At 41.1% G+C, this 13,778-nt stretch overlaps 1 protein-coding gene across 3 annotated transcripts in view; it reads right to left on the bottom strand.

The window, feature by feature from the left end:
- Nucleotides 1-13,778, bottom strand: part of med12 (mediator complex subunit 12) — a 193,392-nt gene that overhangs the window by 24,709 nt on the left and 154,905 nt on the right. For 2 of the 3 annotated variants that reach the window (XM_078546960.1, XM_078546962.1), the window contains exons 33-37: nt 13,170-13,279; nt 10,658-10,793; nt 9,164-9,325; nt 7,421-7,777; nt 4,959-5,112 (exon numbers count right to left, since the gene is read on the bottom strand). In XM_078546960.1, coding sequence (XP_078403086.1) covers nt 4,959-5,112; nt 7,421-7,777; nt 9,164-9,325; nt 10,658-10,793; nt 13,170-13,279 — 919 coding nt within the window. The remainder of the gene's footprint in view (nt 1-4,958; nt 5,113-7,420; nt 7,778-9,163; nt 9,326-10,657; nt 10,794-13,169; nt 13,280-13,778) is intronic. The other variant, XM_078546961.1, reaches the window with a different exon arrangement.

Raw genomic sequence — 13,778 nt, forward strand, 5'->3', positions numbered from 1 at the left:
TTTTAACGGAAGTGTAACTGGGAATTAGATTAATCAGGGCAGCTAGAAGTTATAGTAGTAATTTTTAAACCTATGCATGTGCTTAAAATCATTTTTTTATTTAATAAATGTTTAATTTAGTTTTTTAAGAAACCTACAAGACTTGGTGAACTTATTACTACTGAATTCAAGGCATGGATCTCGAAATGTACAAATTGCAAAACAGTTGTGGCAGTTGTTTCAAGTTTCCCTTTGGGATTTGAGCAGCTCAGCATTTACCATTGACTGTGCCACAACAAAATCCATTCTACAGAGACAGCCAGCTTGATATTCTTCAGTGCCTTTGACAGTGGGAGAAGCATGTCTCTGCTGATGTGAATAATAACAAATATAAACGCTGCTTTATTCTGCTGTGATGTTTTGATTTGGTTTTAGTTCCTATTCCACACGTAGCAGTGTTTTCTCTAAAGCCTGCAATTTCTGTCTGGCAAAAGTTCACAGAGATCTAGCGAGAACCTGGACATGACAGTCTCAGGAACTGCACATACGCAACTCACCCCCTGACATACATAGAAACTAGGAGCAGGAGTAGGCCATTCGGCCCTTCGAGCCTCCTCTGCCATTCATTATGATCATGGTTGATTATCCAACTCAATAGCCTGCTCCCGCTTTCTCACCATATCCTTTGATCCCTTTCGCCCCAAGAGCTATATCTAACTCCTTCTTGAAAACATACAATGTTTTGGCCTCAACTAATTTCTGTGGTAGCGAATGCCACAGGCTCACCACTCTCTGGGTGAAGAAATTTCTCCTCATCTCAATCCTAAATGGTCTACCCCGTATCCTCATACTGTGACCCCTGGTTCTGGACTCCCCCACCATTGGGAACATCCTTCCTGCATCTACCCTGTCTAGTCCTGTTAGAATTTTATAGGTTTCTATGAGATCCCCCCCATATTCTTCTGAATTGCAGCAAATATAATCCTAACCGACTGAATCTCTCCTCATATGTCAGTCCCGCCATCCCAGGAATCAGTCGGGTAAACCTTCGCTGCACTCCCTCTATAGCAAGAACATCCTTCCTCAGATAAGGAGACCAAAACTGCACACAATATTCCAGGTGTGGTCTCACCAAGGCCCTGTATGATTGCAGCAAGACATCCCTGCTCCTGTAGTCGAATCCTCTCGCTATGAAGGACAGCATACCATTTGCCTTCTTTACCGCCTGCTGCACATGCATGCTTACCTTCAGCGACTGGTGTACAAGGACACCCAGGTCCGGTTGCATATTCCCCTCTCTCAATTGATAGTCATTGAGATAATAATCTGCCTTCCTGTTTTTGCTACCAAAGTGGATAACATCACATTTATCCACATTATACTGCATCTGCCATGCATTTGCTCACTCACTCAGCTTGTCCAAATCACACTGAAGCATCTCTGCGTCCTCCTCACAGCTCACCCTCCCACCCAGCTTTGTGTCATTTGCAAATTTGGAGATATTTCATTTAGTTCCCTCATCTAAATCATTAATATATATTGTGAATAGCTGGAGTCCCAGCACCGTTCTCTGCGGTACCCCACTAGTCACTGCCTGCCATTCGGAAGAAGACATTAGGGACGCACAAAATGCAAGTGGAAGCTAGATTCAGCCAGCTGGAGTACGAGAGGGATGAGCTTTAAATGGATCAAAATGGACTTTCTCATACTTAGCTTTTTCTCCTGTTTTAAAAATCTGCACAATATCTAGGTCACCATGGGCAACTTAGTCCTTTGGATACAAAAGTCTAGGATAAAAAGCTTTTCTTGCCCTCCCAACACTCCCAAGCAGCAAAGATTTTGTAAAGAACATGAAGATTTTTTATTTATTATACCAAGTTCTGGTTTGAACAGTGGCTGCTTACCTGTTAAAATAATTTCTTCTTTACTGATTGCTATAATCATGGAGGTGTTTACCTTGCTGTCATTTTACTGTGGTCTGAAAGCACTTCAGATAGTCCATGAAAATGGCAATGATTCTTCTGGGTTTACCAGCAGTAGTGAATACAAGTAGAGAGCATACTGCCAGGGAAAACCATTAGGCATTGTACTTCAAAGACCCACAGATCTTTGGACACATAGGGAAGGACGCCCCATGATGGAGTGGGATCCAGAGTGTAGGACTTGCTTCCTTTTCTTTCTTTCTCTGCCGTCATTCTGCCTCATCATTAAGGTGTTTGGACTCAAAGTATGATGCACCTTAATGGACAAGCTGTTGCCATTTTGAATGATTGGTAGCAAGCTCCAGTCATTAATGTCAATGCTGCCACACTTCCAGGAAAGCTTCAGAGTGTCTTTGAAGCATTTTCTTTGTCCTCCACTGGAATGCTGGCTATTTGAGAGTTGAGAAAACAGAACCTGGTGGGGAGATACTTTTCGGCCATCTGGACACAAGTGTCCAGTTCATCATAGTGGATTTTGCAGGAGTTTTGCTCGAATGCTTCTGGAACTGGCTTCAAAAAGGACACTAGCATTTGTTCAATGGTCCTCCCAATGAATCCGAAGGATGCAGCCGAGGTATTGATGGTGGAAATTTCTCTAGTGTTCTTATGTGTTGTTGACACAGTCCAGGTCTCATTGCAGTACAGGAGTGTGGTGACGACAACTGCTCTGTGCACAAGGACTTTTGTTGGCTTGCTGAGGTCTTTGTTGTCATAGTTTGCAGAAGGCTGAGCTGGTGCAGCTGATCCAGTGTTGGATTTCCTGATCAATGAAGGCCTTTTGAGAGAGGTAGCTACCAAGGTATGGGAAGTACTCAACAAATTCCAGAGTCTCTCCATCAACACATAACATTTGGCTGACCAGGGGTAGGTTGATATATGAGTCTTATTTTGGCTACATTCAAGGACAGGCCGAGTCTCTTGTATGTAGAATTCAGGAGCGTGATCGAGGGTGACTTGCAAATCTGGTGCAGAGTGAACAATGACAGTGTAGTCATCCGCAAACTGTAGATAATGCACGCCCATGATGGTCAGTTTAGTTTTGGCACAGAGGTTAAAGAACTTACCATCTAGGCAGGTATTTAACACTCATACCTGAGGGCAGTTCATCTTTGATGAGGTGAATAGCCACTATCAGGTAGATTGTAAATAGTATGGGGGCTATCACACAGCCTTGCTTGACACCAGTCCGGATTTTGAAGGCATCTGTTTCACACCTCCCATTGAATACAATTGCAATCAGGTTATCATAAAAGCAGTTGCAGGATTTTGTTGAAGTTTCTTGGATATCCAAATCTTTGCAGCACAATTCAGCCTCTCGATTCACTGAGACATATGCTTTGGTCAGATCAATGAATGCAATGAAGAGTTCCTGATATTGTCCTCAACATTTTTCTTGGACTTGTCCGGCAACAAGGGCCATGTCAGAGGTTCTCCTGGAAGGTCTAAAGCCACACTGACCATCGTGACATGCAATGCTTTTTTGAGGCCACCAGGCCAACTATAGACCAAGGGCAAAATGACAAAATCCCCTTCGCACACAGGATTGTGCTTATCTTCTTAAGGATGACAATGCTATCCATCAACATTGGAAAGAACATTTTCAACAACGCCTCAACCGTGAATCCATAGTGGCAGCTGATACTCTCCAGACTATCCCCAGTGCCCTATGGTAGAATCCATGGGTGAGTCACCATCAATGGGAGAGCTACAATAGCAATCAAACGGATGAAAAACAACAAAGCCTGAAGCTCTGATGGTATTCCAGCTGAAGTCTTAAAGCTGGTGGGCGTACGGTCAGATCAAGACTCCATGCACCCACCCTATGAATCTGGGAGGAAAAAGAACTCCCCTGACTTAAGGAATGCACAATTATAACTATCTTCAAGAGAGATAAATCATGCTATGGAAACTGTCGAGGTAATCCCCTCTTGTCCATAGCAGGGAAAATCCGATATGCATTCTCTTGAATTCCTGAGGCTGAGGACTCCCCAAAGCCTGTCCACCAACCACAAGGCACAAGTCAGGAGTGTGATGGAATACTCCCCACTTGCTTGGATGAGTGCAGCTCCCACAACACTAAATGAGCTTGACACTGCCCAGGACAAAGCAGCATGCTTGATTGGCACCACGTCCACAAACATTCACTCCCTCCACCACCAACGCACAGTAGCAGCAGTGTGTACCATCTACAAAATGCACTGCAAGAATTCATCAAGGCTCCTTAGACAGCACCTTCCAAACCCACGACCGCTAGCATCTAGACGGACAAGGGCAGCAGACAGATGGGAACACCACCACCTGGAGGTTCCCCTCCAAGTCACTCACCCGCCTGACTTGGAAATATATTGCCGTTCCTTCACCATCACTGGGTCAAAATCCTGGAACTCCCTTCCTAACAGCACTGTGGGTGTACCTACATCACATGGACTGCAGCGGTTCAAGGCGGCAGCTTACCACCACCTTCTCAAGGGCAACTAGGGATGGGCAATAAATGCTGGCCCAGCCAGCAAAGCTCACATCCCATTAACAAATTTTTAAAAAATCCTCCCAAAATTAGTTGTGATCATAATACAGATCCAATTCAAGCTGGCCAGTCACAACAGAGTAAAATCAGAGACTTTTATGTCAAGTCTGAATCTCAGTCAGGGCTGTTCAGGTGCTCACTGACCATAGTGGTAGAGGGGGAAAGCTTAGTTCAATGTCCAGTAACCACTATGGGGATGTGCGGATGCAGTTATCAGATGAGGACAAAATAGATTTGAGTGAATACTCTATTAGTATCTTATCTCTCTTCCCTTCTATCAACATCCACCATCTAAGTTCACACAAAGAATGCCCACTTAGGATAAGGTACCATAGTTAACAAGGTAGCTAGTTAATGCCCACCACCTGAATACATTTACACGATAAAAAGAGATGCTCTAAAATGAACCTTATAAATTAAGGGATAGAAATAAAGTGGTTTTATATTAGGGAGAGTCATGCTCCGCTATGTACCTGCTGGTAAAGGCTGATTCTGTGTATATATCCCTACACTGGGCTGTCCGTATGGAAGTCTGGTATAGTGATTACCAGTCTGGTGTGGGATTAGATCAGTAGGAACTCCACCACCATAGGCAGGCATTCTGTGTGCATTGGATGGTAAATCCTGCTGTTCAAAGACAAAAAAAAACAAGCTTTAGACTTTCTGCAAAATTATCAATGGCTATTGATTTCTGGTGTTCACAGAAAATAGATAGAATTCTCAAAGCACTGATCAAAATCCCAAGTAATAACTCGGAATTTTGACAGTTTCTATTAAGCCAATGCTTTTGCTCATCAATAATGACTATCATTGATAATCCTGCTCATATCACTGCATTATGGTTCTTAGATGTTGAATCACAAACTTTAGTTCAAGAATAAAGGGCCTATAACAATATTCCAGCTCTCAAATTTACAACTGTCAAGATCTCAACTAATGTGGGCAAGATCACAACTGATGTCACTACAGTGGGGGCTTCTAGTGAAATGCTCATGGTAAATTAGTTGATGCACCATTTTTATAATGAGCTAAGTTCCATAATCATATGATGCATAAGCCATTATTCTGCTGCTAAGATGGAGCTGTACATAAGTTGGTTTGTCCCTTTAAATTGAAAAATCCAATTTCTATTAGCAAAACATGTCGGAGGTCATTTAGCGGTAAAGTTCTAGACTATGATATCTGTACAGAATGACATACAATTTAAATATATTACTACCAGATCCCTGGCCTATGCCCCAAATTACAAACAGAGATGCAAAGAATAACATGCATCACATTGAGGTAAGTAGCTTCTCTCCTTTGTCATTTTAAAGAATTGAAGACACACTAAGCAGTTCTTGTAAAGTACACAAAATTAGTATTAATGAGGGAGTGGGGACATACTCACTAAATTTGCTATTTCCAAGAGGTAATGAACAGCGTACAATATGTGCCAGATTTTGGCACATCAGTGAACCATGGTCAGGAGCATGAAAGGAGGAAGGTGTTTTAAACAGTTAATCTATTAGATGTGGGGGCAATAAAACAAATAGCATGCCAAATTTCTGCAGTGAACAAAGGATTATAGATGATGTTTCATACAGATACAATCCATGTATTATAAAGAATATGACACAATGAGTTGGAGAAGTTACATCAAAAATTAGATTAATGAGAATACAGAGCACATCAGTATGTCAAAATGTTACACTGAGTAAAATGTATATATATGATTACATATCACACACACAAGGCAGCATTTGACAGTGTGGCATTAAGGAACCCGAACAAAACTGAAGTCAATGGGAATCGGGGGAAAACTCCACTGGTGGGAGTCAAGTGGTTGTGGTTGTTGGAGGTCAACTGTCTCAGTCACAGGACATCATTGCAGAAGTTCCTAGGCCCAATCATCTTCAGCTACTTCATCAATGACCTTCCCTCCATTATAGGGTCAGAAGTGGGGATGTTTGCACAATGTTCAGTAACATTCGCGACTCCCCCGATACTGAAGCAGTCGGTGTCCATATGCAGCAAGGCCTGGACAACATTAGGCTTGGGCTGATAAATGGCAAGTAGCATTTGCGCCACACAAGTGCCAGGCAATACTCTCTCTGATAAAAGAGAACCTAATCATCTCCCCTAGATATTCAACAGCATTACCATCATTGAATCCTCAACTACCGACATCCTTAGGTTACCACTGATCAGAAACTTAACTAGACTAGCCATATAAATACTGTGGCTATAAGAGCAGGTCAGAGCTTGGGAATTCTGCGGTGAATAACTCACCTCCAGACTCCCCAAAACCTGTTCACCATTTAAAAGGCACAAGTCAGAAGTATGATGGAATACTCTCCGTTTATCTGGATGAGTGCAATTCCAACAAAACTCAAGAAGCTCAACACCTTCTGGATAAAGCAGCCCACTTGATTGGCACTTCATCCCGCACCTTTAACATCACAGCCTCCACCACCGACACACAGTGGCAGCCGTGTAGACTACCTACAAGATGCACTGCAGCAATCCATCGAGGCTCAGTCGACAGCACCATTCAAACCCATGACCTCTACCACCTATGAGGACAAGGGTAGCAGGTACATGGGGAAAAAAAATTACCTGCTAGTTCCCCTCCAAGTCACACATCATCCTGGCTTGAAATGATATCGCCATTCCTTCATTGTCACTGGGTCAAAATCCTGGAACTCTGGGTGTACCTACACCACATGGACTGCAGTGGTTCAAGAAGGCGACTCACCGCCACCTTCTCAAGGGCAACTAGGGACAGGCAATAAATGCTGGCCTCGCCAGCAACACCCACATCCCATGAAATAATTTTTTAAAAATCAAGTGTTATAATAAAAGGTATGGGCTACGTCAACATGTTAGTGAGTGTACCAGTATTTACTGTAATTTTAATATCTAGGCCTTAATCAGGAATTCGTTTCTATCTCACCTCTGTTTTATTAGGAGCATGCCGTTTCTTTCTGGGTGCTTTCTTTTTCTTCTCTTCAGTAGTATTAGGTTTTTCCAGCTTTGGCGGTTCTGCAGCAGTTTTTTCTGGTTCTGGAATGATTGGCACGGGTGGTTCCTCCTCTTCTGGGGGAAGCGGCAGTGGTTCTAGGTAATAACTACGTGGTTTTGGTTTTAGGTGTGTGTGGTACAACAGGAGCCTGTGCTGCTCTTCAAATTTTGTCACCTTGCGGTCAACACGAACTGTTCCAAACCATCCCCAAGAGAGAGGAGCAGAGTGCTTCATCCCTTCAAATACATCCCATGGTGAAATCTTCTGTTTAGTGGAGACCTGTAACCCCTACACCATGAAAAAGAACAGATGTAAGCAGGGGCAGTGCATTGTTTTTTCATTGATGAAATGAGGGGAAAAACTAGCCTGAATTACTAAAACTTAAAATCTAAAATTCAAGTTGAGAATAAAACATTAAAATGACTTCCAAAACTGGAACAACACTAGTCAATACTTCATAACTTTTGGAATAGATTTTGAGAATTGAAACAGATGAAGAAGGGAGGTCTTTCTTCCCTTTCTGACTGGCAGCAGTGAAATGCAGGGTTATGTTCATATGCATATTTTCAGCATCAGATTAACCCGTGCTGAGTTCCTGCCAGAATAGCCAGTTGCACTGGGGTCAAGTTGCTTGGGACAGCAGAATGTTAATGCAGGGGTCCAACACTTACAGTAGTGGGGACAGGTAATCTGGAAGACTGAAAACATTCTGGTCCTTCTGGGAATAGTTGCAAAATATGTCAGTGTGAATTGGCTCAAAATAGATTCCACACATTGATGGGTCTGGCAGTGCTGAATGCCTGTGTTATACTACCATAAGTAGCACCCAGCATTGCTCAAACGATAATGAGAGTACATGGTTCATAGCTTCATTCGGTTTGTTAGTTGAAAAAATGAGTACAGGCTCACACCTTAATTTCTAATGCTGATCTTGAAATCAAGAAAGACTACATTATATAGCACTTTTAATGTTGTAGAATATCCCAAGGGGTATCACAGCTCAAGGTCCAAACCAGGCAGGAGTAGAGAAGATATAATGGATATGACTGAAAGTATAATTGAAGACACATGTATTAAAGATGCTTTTGAAAGTCTTTTGTTCCTCCTGTAACTTTCAGGCTTTTACAAGCCAAGCTTTATGTGACATAATTATTATTTTGTGACTTATCCTGTCATTATGCTTTAACTTTATTAAATGTGCTGCATTATGGGTGTTGGTTTTTCACCCTGGTCTCTCCTAGAATAAAACATTTATGCTGCTCTCGTCAATTGTGACATTGAAAGTCCACAATATAATGAAGGTTTAGGGTTGATCACTGAGATTTATAGTGCTGAAATCTTTAGAAAGTCATAAATTCCCAACTACCTATAAACTATACACAATGCCTATTCAATTCTTAAGATCTCCATGGCATAAGCAGCAGGTTGAAGCTCGGGTAAGGCACCACAATGAATCATTTCTAGTATCTAGCAATGACCCAGTTGCATTCCCAGTTGCTCTATATTCATCTCTCCCTCTTACATTAGTATCACATTTTGCCGCATTAGAACAGAATAAAAAGATAGCATGATGATCAGTTTGCTGCAGGGAATCTTGATCTTGGTTTCAGCAGAAATCTCTAACCTCATACTTTATAAAAGGGGATCAGCACTGTCAGGTAATCAAATACTTGCCTCTTTCTTGAATATTGAGTCGAAGCCAGCAATCTTGTTTCCTTTGGTATCAATCAGAGAGCCTTGGGGTTCACAAGTGATGACATCTCTTGTCTGTTTGGGAAGTGGTAACAACTGTCGCACCTTCTCTAAACTTTCTGACTGTCGGTCCCCAAGCTCTTTCTAGGCCAATTATAAGAAGGAAAATAGAAAATATATGCATGGGAGAAACAAAAGGAGACATAACCATTTTTACATGTATGCACCTGGCTACATACTTAAACAGTGAGAAGAAAAATTACAAATTCTGAAGTTTGAAATTCCATGATATGGTGCTCCTGACCAAGAGTGCTGCTCACAGAGAGTGTTATTCAGGAAATCACAGATTTGGACTTACATCCTTTAATTAACTGATAAAATCAAGGTCTGCAATCTTGGCTAGCACTCCTCGTTGGGAACGCCTGATCAGGGAATTAATCCATGAAAGTAAAAGAGGAAGCTAAAGTTTCATATTCATCAGAACACCTGAAATATGATGTTTTTCAAATGCTGATTCATCAGTCATGCATTACCAGCATTTTTGTTTCACCATTATATATCTGGTCACAGCAGCAGAAATGGCTCATTTTTTAAAGTGCTCTGCTAATTGCAGGGTGAGGGTTTTCCCACACTTACGTGAAAAGGCAAATTTCACACCCTTGAGATACTGAGGGAAAAAGAGGGGTTAAGCAGGAAAAACTGGAAAGTAAAGCATTCAAAGGCACTTGCCCAATTACTTGTGCATGTTTGTATGAATATGTAAGACACCCATCAAATGCTTTAGTCAGGGAGTGATACATGGATGCCAGAATTGGAGTATATCCTTTTGTTACTCAGATACTGGAAGCAATATTAAATTTCATCCATCAGAAGTACTGATGCACAACTCTGTGGAATAAATTTAATTAGGATATAGATTAGGGAAACTCATGTTTAAACTAAACAGTAGTTGAGTCAAGCAATGCCTTAAATACTGCATCCAATTCTGGTCACTGAGGGATATACAAAGCCTGGAGGTGGTTCAGAGAAGAGCTAAGAGATTGATCCTGACTCTAGGAGAATAGTTGTATAGAATATAGAAAGACTGTAGAAAATTGGGATCTGCAGTGTTAAAAGGAGGTGCTTGTATAAAGTGTAGATATGAGATAGTACTTAGTATTAAGTACAATACAAATTAAACCAACAATAGAACTAAGAGGTACAGGTTTAGACCAGGAAAGTACAATTTCAGGATGTCATGCATCACAGAGTGACCAACATGTGATACAGACTTGGAGCATAATGGAGCTAAACACCCTGTAATTATTTAAGAAACAGCTGAATGCTATGAGAAAATGGAAAGTTCTTTTTGATGAATTAGGAAAGGCAGATTGGCTTTCTTCATCCAAAACAATCTTATGATCTTGGGTAAACGTTTTCAACTATTTTTACGGTAAGAAACAAGATGTTCAGGAACAAAGAAGAAATAGTTTTTACCCGGAGTTTCTTTACAAGGTTCATGTAGGCTCTCTTGTTCTCCTCCATACTGCCTTGCGAGATGCTTGACATGTCCGCTGCCAGAGTCCCATTAACCAGCACACTGAGCATATCGAGGACTGTAGTGAATAGCTCACTGGGAAACAAGACAGTCCTTTACTCTCAGAAGTATTTCACAGCAATATATACATACATTGTGTTGGCACCAGATGAATTTAGCAAATGAACACCAAGGGTCACAAATTAGTAATTAGGGGTAAAAATCTAAGGCTAAATCTAAGGTTTCCTCCTGTGTAACCCAGAATACCAAGACCAATTGCAGCACCTCCACTCCAACAAACTGCAACTAATCCAGCAAAGAGCAGAGATCAAACAAACCTCAGAGCTGAGGTCATCTTGGCTTGTATGACTCAGCTACTCACAAATTAAACTTGCTGAGCTGTCACTGAAGCTCAGCAAACCAAGTTTGAAATTGCACGGACGGACAATTTTTTTTTAAGCAGTTTAAGTAAACAAACCAGTCACTATATGCTTTATGCTAGGATGAACAAAGTACTATGGATCCTGGAAATCTGGAATAAAAACAGAAAGTGCTGAAATACTCAGCGGGCCTGTCACCATCTGTGGAGAGAGAAACATAGTTAATGTTTCAGGTTAATGACCTTTCATTAGAACTACAAAGGATTATTGATCTAAAAGCATTAACTCTGTTCCTCTTTCCACAAATGCTGAGTACTTCCAGCATTTTCATGCTGTATGGAAGCACTGTATATTATAACATTCAAGAGCCAGCAATCCTTACAGTACATTTAGACTGCAGCACTGGTCTTTATCTTCATTCATTTATGGGATGTGGGTGTTGCTGGCTAGGCCAGCATTTATTGCCCATCTCTAATTGCCCTTGAGAAGGTGGTGGTGAGCTGAGTACAGATAGCAGTCCATAAGGTATTTTAAAGCAACAGGTAGTTCACAGAATTGAATGGTTTTATTATTTATCACACTGCAGATATGACTGGAGATGGAGCAGCTGCACTGCTGGAAGCAGATTAGATGGTGGATATCAGGTCAGTGCACTCCCATTCTCAGGGCAGATAGCACTATTTGTCTATGTTTTTATACTATTCAAAAAAGAGTTCAACGTTACAATGGAGCTATATTGCTTGAGTACATTTCATTGTAAGTTACTCCTCAATAAACACAATGCAATGGTTTGCATAAAACAGTAATCTACTGTATGTACTAGTTACATAATTAAGAAAGTAGATCCCAAATATAAATTACCAAATGCAACCAATTAATACTCTGATAAATGACAGGCTATTTACAAATTATTTCTTAAAAATACATTGGTTTGCCAAATATTTAAATGATGCAATTAGTTCAGAAATTTAAACAATTCTGCATTGGAATAATACATAAACCATTTTAGCTATGAGATCATCTCTTACATAAGGTTACATACGGCATAGAAACAGGCCATTCAGCCCAACTAGTCAATGCTGGTGCTTATGCTCCACTCGAGCTTCCTCCCATTATTTCGCACCTAAATTTACCATTGTAGCCCTTCTCTCCCACATGCTTGTCTAGGTTCTCCTTAAATGCATCTGCTTGGTCTTTTGTTTTCCCCAAAAGAGACCCAGCCCATCAATCCTTTCCTGATTTGGATATCCACACATTTCTGGTATCATCCTTGTAAATCTTCTCTGCACCCTCTCCAATGTCTCCATAACCTTTATATAATATGGCGACCAAAACGTCACACAGCACTCCAACTATGGTCTAACCAAGGTTCGATACAAGCTGAACATAATTTTTGGTTTGCTTTTCTTTATGGCTTTGCAAATCTGTGACACAACATTTAGTGCTCGATGTGCTAATACTCAAAGATCCCTTGGTTCCTGTGCCCCACCTAGACTTACACCTTACAACTAATAAATGACTTATGTATTCTTCCTACCAATATGTATTACCTCAGATATATGTGTTGAACTTCATTTGGTAATTATTTGCCCATTCTACTAGTTTATTAATGTTGTCCTATAATTAATTGCAGTCCTCCTCAGCATTGACTAACCCCCCAATTTCAAAATTGTGTTTTTGATTCCAAAGTCCAAATTGCTGATGTAAATTGTGAATAGCAGTGATCATAGCTCTGATCCTTAAGGAACACCACCTCCCATCTTTTGCTAACCTGAATAATTACCCTTTGTTCCCATTCTCTCTTTCTATCTTGAAGCCAGCTGGCAATCCATTGTGCCTTATTTTCCCCAACTCCATATTCTCTGACCTTATTCATGAGTATTACAGAGCACCTTATCAAATGCCTTTTGAAAATCCAAATAAATTACATTACTTCAAGCCAATTATGTATTTCATTAGTTCACAGTTGACTACCTATATGCTTCATAAATGACACTTTGGTGTGTATACATTTATGAAGAAAGAGAGAGAGAGAGAGAGAGAGAGAAAGGATACCAATACTTCTAACAATATTCGTAACTATAGTGCATACTTGTTGGACTGCATGTCAACTGTTCCACTGCTGATTATGTCCAAGAGAAGAACAGCCCACTCAGTGGTCCCTTGTGTGCTACGTTGGACAGTATCGAACATCCCACCCACCTAAAATCAGAAACAAAGAACACATTCAATTAGTGATTATCCTTTAAAAAACTACCTGCCCCCAGTGCTCAGCATTGATGAGGTTTCAATTTAAAATTCAATTTCCCCAATAACATCGTTTGTCGCTATTTCTTTTAAGGTGCGCTCTCTTATTTCCTCCTATTAAAGTGCCTCTTTAGCTTGGGGGTGGAATTCTTCAGTGAAGTAAACTGTGCCTGGGTTTAGTTGATTCGAAAATGAAACACTGGACCAGAGGAGCTTGGAACTGAGTCAATTCTCCATGGTTGACTTTGCAATCCAGTATCTTACTGAGAGATATTCATAAGCCCGAATTTTTTGCTCATCAGGCGTACGCAATCGGCAGGCCCAGGAGCAGAGGGGAAACGGGTCCCTGACCGTGTTTCACGCTGGCTGAAAAAGGCTCAGCGCTGCCAGTGGGGGTGGGAAGAGGGCGGGTGCCGATGTCACAATGGGTGCTGGTGAACACTTCCAGTTAGCT

Source organism: Cetorhinus maximus, chromosome 8, assembly GCF_964194155.1.
Source record: "Cetorhinus maximus chromosome 8, sCetMax3.hap1.1, whole genome shotgun sequence".
Taxonomy (NCBI): Eukaryota; Metazoa; Chordata; class Chondrichthyes; order Lamniformes; family Cetorhinidae; genus Cetorhinus; species Cetorhinus maximus.